This window comes from Vigna unguiculata, chromosome 3 (assembly GCF_037176805.1).
Source record: "Vigna unguiculata cultivar grain cowpea cultivar isolate G323 ecotype 2 chromosome 3, ASM3717680v1, whole genome shotgun sequence".
Taxonomy (NCBI): Eukaryota; Viridiplantae; Streptophyta; class Magnoliopsida; order Fabales; family Fabaceae; genus Vigna; species Vigna unguiculata.
The window spans coordinates 9,453,998-9,475,917 of NC_140794.1; the positions used below are offsets into that span (position 1 = coordinate 9,453,998).

At 30.9% G+C, this 21,920-nt stretch overlaps 3 protein-coding genes across 4 annotated transcripts; 2 read left to right on the forward strand and 1 right to left on the reverse strand.

Moving 5' to 3' along the window:
- Positions 1-542: 542 nt before the first annotated feature.
- EMB2001 (P-loop containing nucleoside triphosphate hydrolases superfamily protein) lies at positions 543-3,433 on the forward strand. Its single transcript, XM_028062736.2, has 4 exons — positions 543-1,110; positions 1,216-1,285; positions 2,552-2,714; positions 2,843-3,433. Exons 1-4 carry the CDS (start codon positions 681-683, stop codon positions 3,050-3,052), a joined length of 873 nt encoding a protein of 290 aa, XP_027918537.1. The 5' UTR covers positions 543-680; the 3' UTR covers positions 3,053-3,433.
- A 58-nt stretch (positions 3,434-3,491) lies between these two features.
- On the reverse strand, positions 3,492-10,602 carry LOC114177409 (linoleate 13S-lipoxygenase 3-1, chloroplastic-like). The gene is made up of 9 exons (XM_028062735.2): positions 10,198-10,602; positions 9,536-9,789; positions 6,588-6,804; positions 6,225-6,497; positions 6,040-6,122; positions 5,797-5,904; positions 5,402-5,703; positions 4,685-4,951; positions 3,492-4,580 (listed from the first exon to the last, which is right to left on the reverse strand). Exons 1-9 carry the CDS (start codon positions 10,556-10,558, stop codon positions 3,824-3,826), a joined length of 2,622 nt encoding a protein of 873 aa, XP_027918536.2. The 5' UTR covers positions 10,559-10,602; the 3' UTR covers positions 3,492-3,823.
- Positions 10,603-16,258: 5,656 nt separating this feature from the next.
- NFD1 (Ribosomal protein L21) lies at positions 16,259-20,036 on the forward strand. Of its 2 annotated transcripts, XR_014993423.1 has the most exons (6): positions 16,259-16,723; positions 17,383-17,463; positions 17,797-17,898; positions 18,575-18,899; positions 19,470-19,544; positions 19,634-19,674. XR_014993423.1 is itself a non-coding variant. In XM_028060922.2 (5 exons), the coding sequence occupies exons 1-5, from the start codon at positions 16,322-16,324 to the stop codon at positions 19,751-19,753; spliced, it is 780 nt and encodes a 259-aa protein (XP_027916723.2). In that variant the 5' UTR covers positions 16,269-16,321; the 3' UTR covers positions 19,754-20,036. The 2 variants fall into 2 exon arrangements, 1 of the variants encoding a protein (XP_027916723.2); XM_028060922.2 differs by lacking the exon at positions 18,575-18,899 and having other exon boundaries at positions 16,269-16,723; positions 19,634-20,036.
- Positions 20,037-21,920: the final 1,884 nt, after the last annotated feature.

Here is a 21,920-nt window from a genome sequence, read left to right on the forward strand (position 1 = left end):
AAGCCCTAATTTTTTAAAATTTGAATTCTAATGTTTGAATTTGAATATGTCTATTCATGTGGAATTTGAATTTTATGATGTAGTATGGGTCTTCCTTCCGTGTGTCATATGAAGTATTTTGAAGCAGTTACATCTGTGTAATTTTTACCCACAACATGTAATTTATTTTATTTAATCATTCTCATGAAGCAAAATTGCATTCAAAATTCATCTCCTCATCTCCTTTATTTTATGTACATGTTTAGATAATAAAATAAATTATAATTTTTAAATAATAATAATAAAATTATGTTGTATTATTTAATTAAAATTAATTTATAATATTTTTTTAGAATTCATTTATATTAATTAAATTAGTTACATTATTCACAAACTTTTCTCTCTCTTTTTCTTCATTTTTCATCATCTTTCTAATTGAAACAAATTTATTCTCGCGTTTTTTCTCATTTTCACTTCCTAAAATCTATGTAGTTCAAACACAACACAATCTTACTTTTGTATCTCAAGCATGTGTGTATAAGCTTCTCTATGCAACATAAAAAAAAGCAATGACAACATGTGCACAATCTCAATCCAAACATCATAATCTCCTTTTCCAATGATTACTTGAAAAACATGGTAAAACATGTTCAGCACATATTTCACATCTTATTGATACAGTGTGCAGTGATAGTTAAGCGATGATAACGGTGGTGAGAAGTGGAATGCTGAGGTTCTTCTCACCTTCTCTCTCTCATACTCTCTCTTTCTCTTCTTCTTCTTTCCTCTCCATTCCCAATCCTCCAAAACCCTCTCTCCCAAACCCTCTTTCCCGTTCAATTTCAACCCACGCTTCCTTCGAAACGCAGCTATTCATTCCTCCGGGCATTCAACCCGACGAGGTTGACGACTCCGCCGTCCTACCGGGCTCCAACATCGCCGTCGGACCCTACGCCGGCGACTCCAAGATCAAGGACGTCGAGTTCGTCAAGAGCAGCAGTCGCGCCAAGGATTGCCCCAGAGATGACCGACCCGAATTCGCCGTTCTCGGTCGATCCAACGTCGGCAAGTCCTCCCTCATCAATTCCCTCGTTCGCAAGAGAGAAATTGCACTCACTTCTAAGAAACCAGGTTAAGCTTCTTCTGCCTCTTTTTTTTTTTTTTTTTCTCTTTTTACAATGAATTCTTGTTCTGCTTCGAGTTTTTTGTGTAATAACGTAAGGTTGATGCTTGCAGGGAAGACGCAGCTCATTAATCACTTCTTGGTGAACAAAAGCTGGTACCTTGTCGACTTGCCTGGTTATGGGTCAGTTGATGCGTTCTGTTTCCTCTTTATATGCTTCTTTTGATGAATTGTGATGCTCTTATTACTGCATGTGTTCTGATCGTTTTGCAAACTTGGTTTTGGCATTTGAAGCTTTTATCCTATAATAATTAGAATTATAGTAATTTGTAGTCTTTTGAGATTATGATACACTAATTAAGAAATTCTTGTGTAATTAAAATTTAGCCAAAAATACCATATTTTTCGTTCTAAGTGATGTGATGTGATCATGGATAAGAATATTTGACTTCAAGAAGAACTTAAAAGAAGGGTGGCTATTCTTTAAGTAGTGTAGTCTTTAGATTTGTTTGGATATAAGGGTGGGAAGGAGAGTGTTTGACCACTCTTTCCACACACAGACACCTTTCCTTCTACATAAGGAGAGCTCGGGCCATATTGTACATAACTTTTTATCATAATAAAATCTAGAATGATATGTGAACAGTGTAGTTTTTCTTCTTTCTTGGAGAGTTCTTATCTTGAGTAGAGACTCAAGTGATAATCCTTCTTCCTTTGTATGGCGAATCACCACTTGTGACCTAACTCACAAGATAAGAAACCCTAAGAGAGAAAATTGTCTACTCCCTTGCACTTTGATTAACTGCATATGCGTCACACATCAGATAAGCTAAAGAGCACCCCTCAAGGATAAGCAATGGAGATGGAAGATCATCCACTTGAGGTATTACGCACTCAAGATAAGAATTCTTCAAGAAAGAAGAAGAATCACACACTTCTCAAAGCATTTTAATTCTCATTCAACCAAATACTCAAGATAAGAACTCTTCAAAGAGAAGAAGAACCACACTCTTCTCAAAAGTTTCTAATTCTAATTCAATCGAAGTTATGGAAATGAGTACATGAGTTCTATATGGAGTGTGGTGGAAAGGGGTTAGGCAAACACTTTCTTTCCGGAGTCCTTTATCCAAACAAAACGTAGAATAGACTAAGACTAGGGATAGCTAGTTTATTCTTTCTAGGCTAGAAACAAAAAGAAATGCACACTTCTGTGTATTTTTAGGATCACATTAGATTCCAAGTTCATTGATGGAGGAAGTAGAAAGCTTCTATTCTTAGGATTCTTATTTTGAGAGCTGGTCTCATGTGCCAAATCACCATACTTGCTTATCTCATGAGTGTTAGTAAGTTCTTTCTAATTCCTGGCCCTTTCTTGAGTAATAATCTTGGTTAGTGGTTGGTCTCATTACTGGTAACTAATCATATGAAATGCTTTTTTTTTTTATGCAGCTTTGCTAAAGCATCTGAAACTGCTAAAACGGATTGGTCCTCATTCACAAAAGGGTACTTTTTGAACAGAAATACTCTGGTGGCTGTTTTGCTTCTTATTGATGCCAGTGTTCCGCCTCAAAAGATTGATTTGGACTGTGCAAATTGGCTTGGACGCAATAATGTATGGTGCTTCCACTTTTTATTTTTTTGGCTGCAGTATGATGCCTTTTGTATATTCAGTCCCTAAAATAATGATGTCAAGGTACTGAAACATGTTTAAATCCCATTGAAAACTTTTGTGGATTGCAGATACCAATCACTTTTGTGTTCACGAAATGTGACAAAATGAAAGTGGCAAAGGGGAAACGGCCTGACGAGAACATACGGGATTTTCAAGAGTTAATCAAACAAAACTATAAGCAACATCCCCCATGGATTATGACAAGCAGTGTCACTGGATTGGGTAGAGATGAGCTCCTCTTGCATATGTCTCAGCTGAGAAATTACTGGGATCAGTAGGAGGAAAGCTCAAAATTAAGAAGTGACTTTCTGCAAGAAAACAGGCCTTGCAGAAGCAAAATTGAAACTGCAAAAGATGCAACTATAAAGAAGAATGAGTTATTTCTAGTAATATTTCAGTTGGATCTTTGTTCTTCTTGAGCTGCAACCAGATATATTATTTGCATCAGAATCAAGTTTGAGTTGTTTCTGGATACTGAATTTCCATATACGGACGCTGAGTATTTGGGTTAATGGGGTCATGCTTTGTGCAAAAGGGGGGCTGTTTATAACAGCACAGGAAATTTTGTATGCTTTCAACTGGGATATGATTGTAGTTGCCTGAATACATGTTTTGGCATACTATTGGTTTTGCTTTTATTCAAGATTTTTTGGAGCAAATATGCACCTTTTGCAACATTTAAACATTAGAGATGCTTTGATTATATTGAGGCGGAGATAGCAGGAACTGAATAAATTTCTTACCACATTTGAATATATTTATAGGGAGGCCCTTTTTTTTTAATAATACATTTACAAATATTTCGAATGTCTTTCTATGATTTATTCTAGTCATATGCATAAGTTTGTACTTTATAGAAAGGAATTCTTAATTCTGCTCAGTACACATGATGACACGTACAGGTTATTCCAAGCCAGCATTACTTCCTTCTTATATTTTATATTCATTTGTGCTCTTAGGGGACCGAATCTGGAATCCAATTTTAATTCAGCTAAGGTGAAGAATATAGAACATTGATTCAGTTGCAGCTTTGTCCACATATTGAACCATTAGGCTGTAACACTATTTGGCACCCCTCGTCCTGTTGCCCCACATCCAGAGCTTGGTACAAGCAGTTCATATGGTAAAGCGTCAACGCCACATCTGTTTCTAAGTTTTGGATCGGCGTTTCTTCTCTTGATCTCAATCTCAATACTTTTCATCTCCATTGAAAATTGATTGAATGCATCAATGATCTCAGGTTCTCCTAACCAAGAGGACAAATCGTTTCTCTCTCCTATATATTCTTCGTCTGGTGAGTGTGCAGAACCAATGTCGATCACAGCCATGAACCTTGATGCCTGAAATAAACTTGGCAGTGCTGATAAGAAGTATTTCTGCGGATCCATGACGAAATCTGAGTATTCGGGATCCTCTTCCTTGGGAATTAGTTTTCGCATTAATGGTGGACGGATTGGAACATATCCACCATAGGGATATTGACCGAAGTTCAAGACAGCATGTTGTGCTGTTACAAGCCAAATAACAGTTGTAAGTACGGAGATGAGATCCTCAGGGCTGGCAAGTTTGGGCCACCAACTAGCACTCTTATGACCTGGGTGTCCAAGATTGATGAATTCAGCGTACCAAGATTGGAGTTCATTGTCAGAAGAAACGGCATTGCAGTTTTTATAGTAATAGTTCACGTAAGTCCGGACCAAATTCTTTATGCTGGACCATATGAGAAGTCCATCAGCTGCATAAGGGTAGTCTTCAATTAGTACTCTAATGCCGTGAGGTTGGGTTGCATCGGGAACTGCTAAACCTCTGTATAAGAAAATAATCTATTAGATATCATCATCGATGTCTGCAAGATAGAACTGGCCTCCGAATTGAAGAATAGTGTTATTAGTGAAAACAATTTTCTTTACCTTCTTATGAGATCCTCAGGAAAACCTTCCAAGTCAAACCGCCACCAATCTTTATATGCAGCAGAAGTCATTTGCATACAGTATCTCCCTGGAGTGTGGTCTGTCTCAATGGTACCTTCAGCAGTGATGAGTGTCTGACGTGCTGTTGCATTTGTTTTGAGTGTGTACCGCATATGAGGATGCAAAAGCTTGAATATAGGATGCATCACACTCAATTGCCGATGAGCAGCGATTATTAGTGGTTCCATGCAAGCATGTATTCGTAACCTGTTTAGTCATTAGAGATCAATGTCATCATGTTCATTACTACTACGATTTCTAATCATCACGAAAGATATCTAATACATGATATGCAAATCTGATTTCTTGTGACGGTTATACGGCCTAGTGTTAAACTTTTTTGGTTCTGTCTAGTATGAACCGTATAATCCCCATCAGATGGCATAGGGGTGGAAGGAATAATATGACAATGGAATCACCTATTCTAGAACAGATGTACATGTAAGTATTTTTCAAAAGTTCTTTATAAGGAATTAAAATGGTTAAAATTTAGGTTTAGTTCTTTAGGTGTCTTCAATATTATCTACTATCAAAATTGAAATTTCTCTTGCGTATTCAAATTCAATTTAAAATGTGGACATTTATTATGAAACTACAACTTTAATTAGAAAAAGATCACGCAAAACACTCACGAAACTGTTCAATAAAATTCCATACCAGTGGTGCACGAGTGTATGAACGCCAGCATCATTGGAGCAAACATGTGCTTTGCCAAGTTGCCATAGCCATTTAGAGGTGGCATCTGTTGGAGGGGTAAGAACTTTCTTTGATGAAGTATTTGGATTCCCCGTTGGAAGAGCAAGCTGGATAGCAATAGGCTTCAGAGTTCCCATTTTAGTGAGGAACAAGATTGTTGTAGTTGCATAAGCTTTTCGCTCCTCAATAGCATTAATCCGATCCAGGAATGGAAGGTAAAAATCGTGATAGTCCACCATGAACAACTTGTTCTCTTCCAGAGCCTAAATTTTAAAAGCAGAGTAGTACATTAAACAATTTATGATTTCTCATTTCCGCATAACTTAGCCTCAGGAAAGAGGACCAATTTTTTGTACCTGTTGAATAGACATCCCTTCAATCTGCCCTATAATGTGTTCTTCTTTCAATGCTGACTCCACTGAACCATATTTAGAGGGATCCAATTTGCTCACGGGTGGGAAAACCTATAGAAAAATTGATAAGATGAAATATCATAAAGCTGCTCTAAACAATTGTTCAGTGTTCCTATTTCCCTCTCTTCTTAAGTTGTATTATTGTTTTAATTTTATTGTCATTAACGTTCCTCTTTTCGTGACTACCTTTAGCCTTTCGATACTTAGAGGGAACTCAGCAAGCACTTGGCGTCCAAATTCATCATCTTGTATGAAATGTGATCTTTTCCCTGAAAATCATTCCACTTCATTTGAATCATTTGTGTCTAAAATGAAACCATGTTGACACACAAACACAAACTTGGACAATGAAAGTGTTTAACTTGACCTACTTGAAAATACTTTGGGAGGGTCGAATTTGAAAAAATCTTGTGCAGCACCTCCCAAATTGAAGAGAATAGATTGACCTGATTCCTTAATAAAGTAATCAATGTTGAAAAGTGCTTGATTGCCCATGATTTTATCTGTTAACGCAGGGATAATATTCCGAAACATTGCCATCAACTTTCCTTGATCAATAGCTTCTCGCTTTATGTCATTCAATTCTTCATCTCTTGGAACGTATATTAACTCTGATTCACTCGGTCGTGACTCCACTTTGGCACCTGTCCATGTTTGCATGTAAGCATCAAAATAACATAAAGAGAAAATATTGAATGGTGTATTTAAAGTGAGATGTGATGAGTGAAAGTGACCATTGGTGGTAATGAGTGGGCGTCCAGTGCGGCAACGTGTGGGATAAGGGTTGAGTGTTGGCCTGTGAGATTTGGAATGTCCCAAATCATTGTACAAATCGTAGTCATAGATTCTGTCAGAAGGCACCCTGCGTCCCTTCCCATCACCCCTTAGCTTCACCATCTCCTTTTCTCTCAACTCTTTCACCCCAATTGGTGTTTCACTTGGTAGATACGCCTGGTCATTTGTACAAACACCATATATGCATTTTCATTGGTGATAAGAAACTTGATGTAGAGCTTGAAAAGACCCATCAGGATTGTTAGATGGGGTTCAGCTTAACTTAACACTCAAAATACCTAATTCGAAGTGTTTGGATTAACTTGAATCCATTTGGATTTGTAGGTACTTATGCATGTGAGCATCTCAATTAAGACTGTTTACTTGCTACAATACAATGTTTCGTACTACAGAAAGTTTAAAATATAAATGAGTTTATATGCGTTTATTTTCTAGACAAAAATATATTTTCCATAAAATGAACAAATTTTAGTTTTTTATGTATTCGCTTAATCTACATATTTTAGAGGTAAACAATTTTCTATTTTTCTAATAAGAAAATTTTATTTACTTCTAAATTAAGTGATTCTTTTAAAAATTGCTTAAATCAGAAAGTTTAACTAAAGTTTAACATACGTCTCTAGATTTTTTGTTCGTAATTTAAAAATGCATATTTCTTTATCCTTTAACTAATTATATTTTACATTCAATAGAAGATTATAAATAGACAAAATAAATACGATGATTGAAGGTGAAATATGTTTGAATTAAGGAATAACACACAAATTTGAGAGGATTAGAATCGATTTTTAAAATTTTTAGAGAAGTAAAAAAATCATTTGTTTAAAAATAAATAACAGAATCAGTATCAATATAAAAAAATAATTTAGGACGTGCTTATTAAAGAGTAGATAATTATGTATAGCTAAGTTATTTATTTTATAATGATGGTTTTAAAAGACTCGTAAATATTATTTTAGTGGATTGCGAATAAATCTTTTTTCATATTGAAAATATATATATCTATTATATATATTTTATCAATAGAATAACTCTTTTATCTCATAGTGTAAAGAAATGAACATTGACTTTCTTTAAAAATTTAGTTCACATATCAAACTCTAATTGAGATAGTTTTTGGTGGTTTATAACCTCTACAATTTTTTATCCAAACTATGCAGCATTCTAATGGTATGATTTTGAATTATTCATAAAATTAATGTTGCAATATCTTAATACAATATTAAGTACACATGAATTTTACTTTAAGCAAGAGAGTGGTTCTTATCCATATGGCAACTAGCTTTAATAATAATTATGTTTATGAATGATTATAGAGATGTAAATAGTCTAATATTATACTTTGTTTGATGAGTTGATGATATTAATATATAGGTCAAGAATACTTTAATTAAATTAATCAAATTGAATTAAATCGCAATCACAAACATGGTGGTCCTTTCAGTGGAAGGTGAGTGCTACATGAATGCAATTTCGAACTTCCTTGACTCAGCTGACAACGAAATATATATTCTTCTATTTGGTGCCAATGATTGAAATTTATCTTCAAATGTGTAGTTAATTATAATTTTAAAAAATCTTATTTAATGTTTTTACATTATGAAAGTAGTTTTAAAAGAAATTAATTATAGTTTAATTAAAATTATACTTTTTGTAATTTCAGTAGTTTGTAAAAAAAAAAATGAATAGAAAGTTACTTTTAGAAAAGTATATACAATTTTAATAAAAAAATGTAATTTAAACATAATTTATATTACATACTATTTATTATTATTATTATTGAGCTTGTTGTCTCATGTGTATTAAATACTAAATAAAATTATAGTTTATCTTATTTTATTATACCTAATTCTCTTTATTTTATCCACTAAAGTATAAACTTTGATATTGATATTAACATTAACAACGGATAACCATTTGTTTTTGTTCTTAAAGCCTTTTAGTGGTGATATAAGTTGTAAAAAAAAGTGAGACTAAAACTTCCAATTAATTTTATATGTTTTAAATTTAAAAAACGGTACTTCTAAAAAGACCAAATGAAAAGTACGAGTTTAAAAAATATAAGGAAAATGCTAAATACTATCTAAGAAATTTAAATTAATTTTCCATTTAGAAAAACATAATGCTTAAATACATATTATATTCTTAGTGCGCTAAAAAAATTGAGAACACAATTGGTCAACAAATCAACAACAATTTTCTCTATTAAAAATCACAATAAGAAGTATCAATAGCATTAGCGTTTCACTTCTGCATAACATTTTTTACTTTTAATATCTTATCTATTATTTTCTTCTTCTTCTTCTTTTCGTGAGCAAAATTTATGCTGTAGGAAATAAATCATGTGATTTTCTTTTTTATTTAGTGATATTTACCTAAACCAAATAATAAATAAGCAATATTACTTTTATTATTTTTAGTATTGTCATAATATGTAACAAAATAAAAATAAACAAGAGAGAAGTATGGAATAAAATGACAGACACATACAGATAAATAAATAGAAAAAAACGTTGTAAAATAAATTAGTGAAAATATCATGGTTTATAATATATTAGTCAGAGTTTAGGACGTGATATTAAAAGGATTTGTACTCCTTCAAATGATAAGTAAATCTAGAATATGTCAAGTTGTGATTAGAATACAAGTATTGAAAATGTGTTAAAATAGACCATGTTACATGTATGTATAAAAGTTGACAAAATTTTAATCATTGAATTTTTTTTTTAATTACCAAATAGACCTACTTTTTGAATTATTAATTAATGCTGGGTTTAAAGTTGACAAGCTGCTATTAAAATTATGAGTCTCTTATTTACTTTTTTTTTTTTTAAAAAAAGAGCATTGAGTTTAAAGTTGATTTTGAGAGAAAGAAAAGTGTGATTACCTTGTTGAGAAAGAAAATTCTCTTGTCTGGGTAAATCTTGTTGGGTTGAAGCCAAGATTTGCAAGAAAAATGAAGATTTTGTGCAATGGTTATGGATTCCAAGAACAACTCATTGTCATAACCATTAACAACTGTAACAGCTCCAGGAGTTCCAAAATCAGAATCAACTGTGAATTCCACCTTGTAACTTCTCATTCCTTCCTCTTCACTCAACTCTATAACTGTTTCCTTGCTCAACTTTCCCTTCATTCTCTCTTCATTCAATCAACATTAGTCTTCCAATAATACCATTACGTAATAACAAAATAAATATCATATATATGTTTCCATGTTTTCAAAATTTTAAAATTTTCTATTTAATTTCTATTTTTATATTATATTTAGTCTGTTGCCATACTCTATTATTGACATATATTATGAGAACCACGTGATTTATCGTGATAAACAGAAATTGAAAATTTGAAAAAATATATATATTACATTATCACCGTAGGACGAAAAATCCTATTTAAATAAAAAATATATATTATCCCAACCCAATCAAGAGTGTGGTAAAAGAATGGATCATCGACAAAAAGAAAAAAAAAAATTGGAAAAAAATTAGGTCAAAAAGTTAGTAAATACCAGAAAAAGAAAAGGAGGAATCGAAGGTTGAGATGTACCTGGATCAAGGTTGGTGCTAACGAGTTGAAGAAGAAGAGCTTTGGTGTGGTTTTGAGGGAAGAAAATGGTGAGAAGGTTATTCACCATTTCACTTCCCAATACCTTATTATTATTTCTCACCGTCACCAGAGCCGAGAGCTTCACGGTGGTGGAATTCTCCGTGATGAGCTCACCTTCATTGATTGCTACCATTGTTGCACAACTTTTCTTCCTCGCCCTAAGTTTCAGTGCTGAGACAGATCTTTCTTCCTCAATGGAATGTCTGAGACTACGAACTTGCGAGTTCAAACTAAATTTCTTCTGCAACACGATGCCATTGGCAGCAATATTCGTCAGCATCAGCGTCTTCGCGCACGCCATTTTTTTCCCTCTCCTTTCTCAATGTACTATTCACACAACACCGGTAATCGTGACCTTATAAGAAAATAAAACGACCCGTCCCTCTCAATTCACCACTATCACATGTCATGTAACATAGTATAATATAATTAAATAATATAATATAACAAAAGTTGCAGTCTAGTACATTCTATTAAACTAAAAGTTAGACAACAACGCTACCAAGGTGATTATCATGGGTTTTGAAAAATGGATTAAAACTGCCAAGTGAGTATCGTGGGTTTGAATTTAGTCATGTTAAAAAACTAATATTTATATTAATTAATCAAAATAAAACTCAACTTGCTTGCAACTATGTACAACGTAAAAAGTCTATAACAACCCAAAAATAAGAAGTTCGTGATTATTGTTCACATTTTTTTAATATATTTATTGCTCACGCTTTTAGGGTTGGATGTACAGTATGGTAGGTATCGGAAAAAGGTAGTTTAAGACATATTTTTTATGATGATTTGATAATTTGTATAAAAAATAAAATAATCTTAACAAAAATTAATTTTTATATTTAAAAAAAATTATGAAAAATAATATTAAATAATAAAAAAAAATAATGTCAAAATATCGGTGTCCATGAATAATAATAATAGGTGGAATTTATTTTTACAAAAGTTAAGAGGATGAAAAGTAGGTATATTTCTGAAAAAGAGGATGACATATTTTCGAAACCTCGTATGCCATGTTTTTCACGTTACTGGAATGGAAAACGAGGTTATAGAGATAATAAAATAGGGGTATATATTGTCACAGTAAGTGCCAAGTAGATGAAATAGAAAATAATTTATTAGTTGTTGTTGAGTTCTTCCTCTACCAACCCTACCAATGTGACAAAAAAAATTACTTTACACAATAATAAAATATTACGGTCTAAAGCGAAAAATTTATTGTCTAAACTTTTGACAACGAATTTTTATTCGTCATCTAGGGTTATGAATTATATTATAAGTAATGATTTTTTTTATTTAGGCCAAACAAATTTAAAAGTGTAAAATATGATAATAAATAACAATGAAAAACCGTAACCTAAAATGTGACAATAAATAACACTTTTATCGTCAATCTAATGTAATAGTTTTTTAGTGTTGTTTATTCTTTTAAACTAAATTTATAAAATTGTTGTATATATTAGCCATGAAAATACACCATTTATTTTAAAATACAGAAATAGATGTATTATTTTCAAATGTGAAAATACAAAAACACAACCATTTAAATAAATTTCACAATATTGTTTTAAATTTTATTTATACATTTATACAACCCTATTTTAAATGATATATTAATAATTTTATTTTAAATATATTAATGAAAATAAATATATTTTATGTAGAAATAAAATAAAATAAAATAAATTAAAATTATTAATTAAAACACTTCTAATTTATACTATTAAATAAAGTGACATTTTCATATCATAAAAATAATCATATTACCAATTCAATATAAATAATAAATTCTAATATACAGAGAATTCATTGTCACAATAACTTTATAAGACAATATAGTAAAATTATAAAGTGTTAATATATTTGTTGATAAATTTTCTGAGTTAAAGTTATTACAAACTGATTTTACAAAACATATAACAAACTTTTTTTACACTACATCTTAGATTTTAGTATCACCCTTCTTCATCCTGACCTTCGTCAATAAACTTGACATAAAACAAGAAAATAATGTCACTTTATAAAATAAAGATATTTCACAAGACAAACTTTCCATACTCCTAGTGTATTCCCCTTTTTAAGAAAAAAGTCCCTTCATAACCTCTAATAGGACTTAATTTGTCCTAGAGTATCTTCTCACCACCCATGAATTCATTGAACCTAGATCATTAATTGAATTGATCCTAGAAAAGGACCTACGACAAACCTTTAACATTAATCTTCATATATATATATATATATATATATATATATATATATATATATATATATATATATGAATGAGATTATCTCAATCAAAGAAATGAAAAATTTGTTTCGAGAAAGACTATTCGTCATTAACCTTAAGTTAGGGGACTAATGCAAACATAATCGATATGAGTTTGTCCAAAGAAAGAAAAAGTAAGGTGTACCCTAAACGAAGACTAAGTATATAACATGAAAACTAAGGTATCTTAAATCGAAGGACATTGTTCTTGTACAGTAACAGAACTTGACTAGTAATTTTGAGAAAGTCAAGATAATACACTCAAAATTTATATATTTTATTATTGTTATATGTATTTACACCTTTGTCCTTCATTTCTTCATATTATTAAACTCATTAATAATTGAATCAAAACTATCATTTTTCAACTATTTATTTTTCAATGTAAATAATGATATTGCTAACAATAAATTCATCTTCACGGATAACTTCCATTTTATCATTTAAAAAAATGATTCTATTATTTATTCTTCATCAATATACTTTTAAAAAAATAGTTTAATATTAAAAACTAATTTATCATAATCTAATAAAAAAATTCAGAGACATAATTACTAAAAGAAAATTCTATAATAACTCAGTCACAATAAAAAACCGGTTATGAAAAAAAATAGTACATTATTTTTTTTCTATATTCATAAAAAATGAATATACAAATGCTCATAAAGTAAAATAAAAAATGATGCTAACTATTAAACAAATAAATATTCTAACTTCCTTTTTTCGTCACAAATAAAAAGGAAACAGGTGAGAGTCCAAGATGAGTACAATATATAAAAAAGACAATGGAAGAGAAAATAAAAATATATGTTAATAAATGCTTTTATTCTTTTTATATTTGATTCTATGTTTTATCATTTATTAATATTAAATGTATTGCTTTATAAAAAAAATAAAAAGATATATAATTTAATTTTCATCAATTCCAAATACACATTGCATATAATTTAAAATTTTCAAAAAACTTTAAAATTTTTAATATATAAATTAAAAAAATTTCAAAAAAATTGGGTGGACCATGACATCTCCTATTCATGAGAAATCCGTTAGTGTGCTTGTATGTTGGGCTAAGGATACATACAAACTATATTGTCTACATTCAATAGATGGTATCTTTCATTTGCTTAGGCCATCTCCTCTTTGTTGTTTGGGTCGTCTTGTGTGATCGTTTTACCTGTTAAAGCCACTATGACACTCATATCAATGCTCAGTTAAGACAAAATTCAATAAATGTGGTACATGTAAAAGTAGTAAATGTCTTAACTATCCACCATATTTATAAGCTTCTAAATAAGCTTTCTACCTTAATAACGGTCCAATTACCTTTTAATCTTGTTTACCATGCTAATATAAGTTTTAGTGAATTTTGGAATTAGTCCCTCCTTGAAACTTTATACTAATTTAGTCTTTCATATTTAGAAATGCCGTGGATTTAGTCATTCTTACCAAATTTTGTTAAGTTTATTTGACATTTTAAACAAATTTTATGATAATATTTGAGTTAACATAGAAACAAAAATGTGTCAAACGGTGTAAACAATTCGAATACTATCATGAAATGCGCTTGAAACGTTAGATAAACTTAACAAAATTTGGTTAGAAAGACTAAATTCACGCATTGTCAATGGTAAATGACTAAATTGGTCAAAAGTTTTAAAGATGGACTAATTCTAAATTTTACTGAAATTTGAGAGACCAAAAACATATTTAACCCTTTTCAATACTCTATTTACACTCTAACATAAATTAATAACATTGTTAAAGTGTTAACTAAACAATCATACATTAATTACAAATTAAAGATATATGCAAGGTATGATCAAATCTCATACAAATAAAATGTCCTTAAAATAATATATAAATTGGTGAAGATGTGAAACTATATAATATTATTCACTCATCACACATTTATTATTACATAATATCACATTTAACTTAAGTATCAACATTCCAAATGAATAAAAATATACAATAGACTTACAGAAGTAGATAATATATATCTCATGTCTGAAAAAGATAAACAATATAAAAATTAAAGATGTCACAATCTGAAATAGGTCACTTGACCTTATAGAAACAAAGTATAAAAACAGTTTAAAAAGTGTCTAACTTTACTTTTTTAAAGTGACATTTTCAAAAGTAGTTGCCTAACTCATCTAGAAGGACATATCAATAAACACGGAAATGTTAAAATTTTTAATTTTGATAATTATAAAAATACTATTATAGATATTAAAAATGCCACTTTACTAACGTACACGTAGAAACAACTTCATATGACACGATTTACACGATTTGATTATACAATTACTGGTTACTAATAACTAATAACATCAACTTTTGGAAAGATTAAATTGAATTAAAATTTACAATATTACAGTATTAAATTAATTTTTTATGAGATTATAGGCACCCTGAATATGAAACAAAAATGAGATAAAAAAATTAACATCTTATTTGGTCTTTAGTTTTTAATAATCATAATTTTAACATAACTAAAAGTAATATAGTGCTGTCATAAAACGTGTATGGGTCGCGACAAAAACAAAGTTGTTATACTCTATTAAATGTTCATGTCACTTAATATCAAAATCTATTGTAATTAATAAATGATTAAGTCACCTAAACTTGTTAATCAGCATTTTTTATTTCTATTTTGCATATGAAAAGTACTTTTATCATTTCAAATAATTTTAAATGACGTTAATATGAATAGGGAGGAAGTGGGAAAGAACAGCAAGTTGCAAACTAAACTACATAAAGTCAGATAATCCAAATTCTTGAAAATTTTATAGCTATTTGATCACCTAATCTCTTTTCCTAATTTTTGTATAATATTTATCATTCTTTTCACTCAACTAAAATATGATAAATTTAACATGTTTGGAAAAGATAAATTTTTAATATTTCAGCTATTTCCTATTAAAAAGTAATATTTAGAATTTCAGTTTTTATGTTTGAAACAAAAGTTGAAATTAACGATTTTCTTTTTTTAAAAAAAGTTGACTGTATTAGAATAAACATTTATAGTTTAATATTTCTTTTTAATAGGATTCTTTGTCGCGTGGGTTTTACTTTATGATCTAACTTGATCTATTAGGTTGAGTGCCATTTATGGTTGGATTAAACTTGATCCAATTCAAAATAATCCACTTTTGTATAAATTATGGACATACATTCTTATAATCATGTAATAGAGAAAAGATTACATACTTTGACAAATTTTTTATATTCTTTCTTTTATATGTTGAATTAGTTTTTAAATTTGAATACATTTTTTTAAAATAATAATTAATTTTAAAGAAAAGAAATATCAGTTATTATAATAACTCATTTAAATATCAATTTATAAAATAAAAAATTATTAATTTTACCAAAAGTGAGTGTTTAACCTAAGAAAAACATAAACTCTACAAAACCAATTTTTTTATTTTATTGGCTCACGAAGAAAGTCAGCCATGGGTCTGAAGGAATCTTTTTCTTCCTGCACCGCATAATTACTACTTTCATCTCATAGTAACAACAAAATGACTAAAATATCATGTTATAATTTAATCTCCAATCTTAATTGTGTGTGTTTTTAATAAGAGCGTTATCTGTATTGGGATGAAATCAATGAAGACAGAATCACCATTTTAAAAGTTATGGGGTGTAGGTAGTAATTATGGGATGGAGAAATAGAAAACCTTTGTAGGATCATCTTTAGTTTAGCAGGCCCATTTGTGTGCAGGTGGTAGTGATTCCACTGTGAGATCAAAACAAAACCTAGTTTCAGACACTACAACACCAGCAACCATGGCGTGTACGAGGTGTCTGCGAACTTTAACAAAAACGACACCGTTTCTCTTCAGAAATCTATCTTCTCTCCGCTCTCTCGCTCTGCCCCCATTTCACCTCGCCAAAGCTTCTTCACCCGTTTCCACCAAACCCGCCTCTGCTTTTGCACAATGGCCTCACCTACGCTATTTTTCTTCCGACAAGCAAGACGATCACAGTGATGAAGAGGATTATAGTGAAGAAGAAGATTATGAAGATGATGATGACGACGACGATGTTCCTGTGTCAAGTCGGAAAAAGGTGTACACGGCGGAGGAGAAGGAGGCGGAAGCGGAGGCCATCGGCTACAGAGTGGTTGGTCCCCTTTCAAAGGACAATGACGTCTTTAAGCCATACGAACCAGTTTTCGCTGTTGTTCAGGTTCATCTTTTCAAACATTCTGCCATTGCACTATTTTGGAGCTTGTTCAATTAGATTACACTTTCCAATATTAGTTTTTAGTTTTATAAAGAAACTCGTTTGATTTGCTTCAATACGTATTGTTCAAATTTGAAGTTTTATTTAGACTCTTTCTTCGAGCGCAACCATGTCATTAAATTTAAAGCATTTCAAAGAATTTTAATTAAACAATATTACTAATACAGTCACCCATGTTCAAGTTACCGTTCACCGGCTTCAATTATCTCACTCGTTACTTGATCAGTTACCCTGCATTTGAATAAATGCTACCGAAGTTGGGAATACAGAGACGCCACTATGTTGTAGAATCCCTGTGTCATTTTCTACTTTCTTTTGTCCTCGTAAGCAACTATGTTTGAGAAACAAGGAATGGAAATTGTTTCGATTCATCTGAATGTTAAATGTAAGAAAATGAGAAAAACTTCTTTGAGTTGGTTCTGTTTTTTGTTTTTCTAGGGCACTTGTTGAGGAATCAATTTTCAAAACTTGATAGATTTTTAGTGAGAAATTAATTAGTGAGCAGCATGAAAATGTAGTAGAAAACAGTTTTTAAAACTGTGAAGTGGAAAGATAATCAGGTTTCCTCTTTAGTGATTGTTTGTGTGTTTTTATTCGTTCAGGTTGGATCTCACCAGTTTAAAGTAAGTAATGGAGACAGCATTTTCACCGAAAGGTTGAAGTTTTGTGAAGTGAATGACAGGGTGAGTTCTCTTTTGCTCCAAATCCCTGACTCTAGTTTGTGTGATATAATGATTTGGCTTTAGGTAGACGGTTCTTCGGAAAATGGTATTCGTTTTGGGTGCTTGTGGACCCGCTATCGAAAACATTATTGTTGAAATAGTTGTTTTTTAAGCCCTACCTAGTATGAAACGGTTTGTGTTATTATTGTTTACGTGCAGCTGCTTCTTACCACTTTCGTAGTTTACAAGTTGTTTGCGTAATTGCAATATGTTTGTGGAAATGTGTCAACGTGCTTATCAAGTAATCTGTCATTCCAGTTGTTTGATATTCCATTGCATTTTTGTCCATTGCAGTTGATTTTGAACAAAGTTCTATTGCTTGGCTCTGCTAGTCAGACAATTATTGGCAGACCAATAGTACCAGATGCAGCAGTTCATGCTGTTGTTGAGGAGCATGTAAGTGTAGACATTCCATTTCAATTATGCGAATAAGGTTTTTCATGATGGGAGTAGGAATATAATAGGGTTGGATGGAATGATCTGCTCTTTCAGTCGTTACTTGCATCAAAATTGCATTCACTATCGTTCTATTGATATATATATATGCTTTCATAATGATAATTAGAATTGTGAATTTTGTGTGGCTAATTAACATAATTTCCGCCATGTTCGATAAAATCAAATATTGTCCTTATGTTTATTAAAGAGGGTTTCTTAGGATCTGTTTGTTTTGTCCATATCCTCTTTGCATTTGTAAATAAAGTTAATGTTTTGTTGGACTTCAGATATTATCTTTAGAAAATGATGTTGGAAGTAGGCCCAAATGTAAGTTAGAAAAAAATAGTAGAAATGAAATTAAGAACAGAATCAAGAGAATTCAAACCACAAGCAATTGATGAAAAACGAAATCAGGTTCAGTTATTACAAAGATCTTTTACATTCATGCTCACATTAGTAGTCTAGGAGATAAAGAACTCTGGGAGAGAAAACCTTTAACCTATGAAAACTGTAAAATTTTAGGAATGTAAAAGTGTCTAGTTCTGTAGCGTCCTCTTCCTCTCAGTTTTCTGTTCTAGCCTATATATGTCACTCCCTAATTAACTGTCTAAGACACTAAAAGTAAGTGCATCAGCTTTGGTGCTTCCAAATGTTACGTTTCAGCTCCCTCTCAAGTGCTTGCCAGCTGTCTTAGATGCCAAGTCATCTTGTGACTATTGGAGATCCTCACATTCCAGCTACCAATGTCCAGTCAGCATCCAGTTCAGCTTTTATCACTCCAATGTGGCTGGTCCTTCATTTGGCAGCAACAAGCAAGGTTCCAGCAGCAGCTTTTTTATGTTTCAGCGTAACAGCTCTTGATTCTTATGGCAGCAGCTGTGGTTCAGCTCCAGCTCTAAATGGTGCAACAAATCAAGTTCAATTCAACCTCTAATTGTCCAGCATAACACTTTAAAATGGTAGCAGATTTTTATTTCCAGCTTGGCAACCCTTGATGCACATAGCAGCAGTGAATTTCTCTTTAAACAGTAGCTACACGTCCTTTGTTCCTCCCATTAGTTGCACAATCAAACTTAATCACCAATTAGCACCAAATCAACATTAAAGACACTTTTATATCAGAACATTACTTTCAAATTCTACCTATTTACAATCTAAAATCTACACTATCAAAAGTACTAATAAAAGGAATGTTATGTAACTACCTCTATGCTAACTAATAGAATCTATCTAAGACATTAACACTAAAATATCATAAAAGACACTATTCTAATGCAAATTCATAAAATTAGTACATCTCTACTCTAAACTAAATATGGTTTAAAAACTAAAAATTACTAGTATAAAAACCCCTAACGGCTTGGAAAAGTTGTAACGTTATCATATAGTTGTGTTGTTTCTTTTATCTTTCTGATTTCTATTTTGATGCAATAATGAAAATTTCTTGGTTTTTCTAACCAATGTATTTTTGTTTTTTTCTTTTTTCTATATATACACTTGCATTTGTGCTCACTTTTCCTTTGTAACAGGCACTAGATGCAAAGGTGATTATTTTCAAGAAAAAGAGAAGAAAGAATTACCGAAGAACCAAAGGGCATAGACAGGTATGTTGGACAGCAATTACTTAATCACTTGCTGTTTTCATGTAATATTATTTATACTGATTCATTTGATGAATGGTTATCATCTTCAGGAGTTGACAAAGTTAAGGATAACTGATATTCAGGGAATTGAAAAACCTCAAGTTGTATTGACCGAAAAGCCTTCAAAACCTTCTAAGAAAGAACAAGAAAAGGTAGCAGTTTCTGTTTAAAAAGGATGTACCACCCCCGCATAGTTGTTGACACTTATTGCTGCTATCTTGGTGTCAGTAAGCTTTGATAGTTGGATGGCATTTAGTGAGCATGAGTATTGCTTATAAGCTCCATTTGTGTCTGCAAATTCTTATTAGACAGAAATAGTCAACCCCATCTACTTGGTAGTCAGGTTTTGTAGGATTTTACACCATTTTTCTTTTCTCTTTTGTAATGCTATAACTACCGATTGGATGTTTGAAATCAATTCTTAAACTGGTTTTGAGGTCTCAAATTCAATAACGACTTCTGTATTTTAATGTTACATAAAAACATGATATTGTAGAATGAATTTTTCCAATTTCTGAATCTGAGGTGTTAAAGAAAAGAAGACAATAACACCATCTATTTGAGTTTTACGTTTATAACATCATGAAGATTGAACATATCCACTGCAGACAGCTAGTTCCCTCTACTCTCGCACTTGATTATGATTGCAAATGAAAAACAGGGAACATGGTTGGCCTTGGACTTCATTAAAACGAGAAAATACACTAACAATAACACTGATGAGAAAAACTATACTAAGTAAAAACTGAGTAAAGAGTTATAATATTTAATAACAACTAAGGATGGTGGTATCATATGGGCTTCACTTTCCCCTTCCCACAGCGAAATATAAATTCATCACCGATTCCATACCTATACCTGATTTATTTATTTATTTTTTCATTTATATCTAGTAATGAATATATTCCTATAAGACTCTTTTTGTTTTAACTATTAATTAAATAATTATATATATATATATATATATATATATATATATATATATATATAATATGAAGAAAATATGATATTATTAAAGATTCAGAAGAATATATATTTTTTCAATATTAAAGATTAAAATATAAATTATAATTGAACAAATGCCAAATCAAGTATCAGTAATAATAGAATAAAAAATCGAATGCTGTTAATACAGGAATTATTTATTAATATCTGGACATATTAGGATAAAAGAGTTGATTTGCAATCCTTTGTAGCATATATGTTAACCCTTTGTAACATTTATGTTGTGTATCCATTATACTGGAGTCTTTTGTTTTCCCTTCACACTCTCTTTGTTTTTTTTTTTTTTAAATTAAATTTCCTAAATAAAATTTAATTTTGTGTGTATTTGAACTTTAGTTAGAAATGTACAACTACATAGAACTCAGCTCAACATAAAAAGAAACTATTGTAACTTTAAAGTTAACCAGAGTTTTCAAGTACTTTACTTCTAAATCTTATAAAAATGTAAAACATTATACTATAATGTTCAGTGAAAAGATGTGCAAACTAAATTCATACCATCTTTAAAAGTTGGTAGTTTTTTTATGAGTAATGAAGTTGCAAAGCACTTCCGTTGCTTCCACTATGGTTTTTGATTATGATTATTTTAATAAATTTTTGTTGCAACAGCTGCTCCACTTCTGGCCACTGTCTGTTCTGTAAAATTGTTAAAAATTGCAAAAGATCTAAGAGTGCACTGTTATCTGATTTACTAGTACAATTGGTTGTGGTTACAAAAAACTTTGCTGTTCATGTGACCACTATTTTAATTTTCACAGTGCACCATTTGTAGATATCTATCTCCTTTTTTAATTTCATGGTTTTGGATTAGACTTGTGTCACTCAACATTGTCCAAAATCTATATAAAGCAAACCATGAGTCACCGTCACAAAGTAAGATTTCAGATTACAGATTGAAATCTGATATATATACATATGCACACACACACACATATATATATATATATATATATATATATATATTTATATATATATTTATACAACACAATATTGTTGTTGATGAATACTTGAATAACATTGGATTTGGTAATTATTAGTATGCTATTCTTGTCTAGTGAAAGACATGTTTAATCATTAAGCATCTTTTTAATTAACAAGTCCAATTCAATTATTACACATGGACAATAAACAGCCAAGGTAATAGTTTTTTCAGTAGTTGACTCAGACCTTTCTTTTGTTCTCAACCTTCCATTTTCAGTGCTACACATGGTTTTGTTGGCCATTGGAGTGACCACACTTGATTTCTTTTTGTTGTTTACCATTGGTGAAGTGTTCAAGGAATCACAGATTCATTTTCACCACTCTGGTAATTAAGTATTATGGAGGTATGGT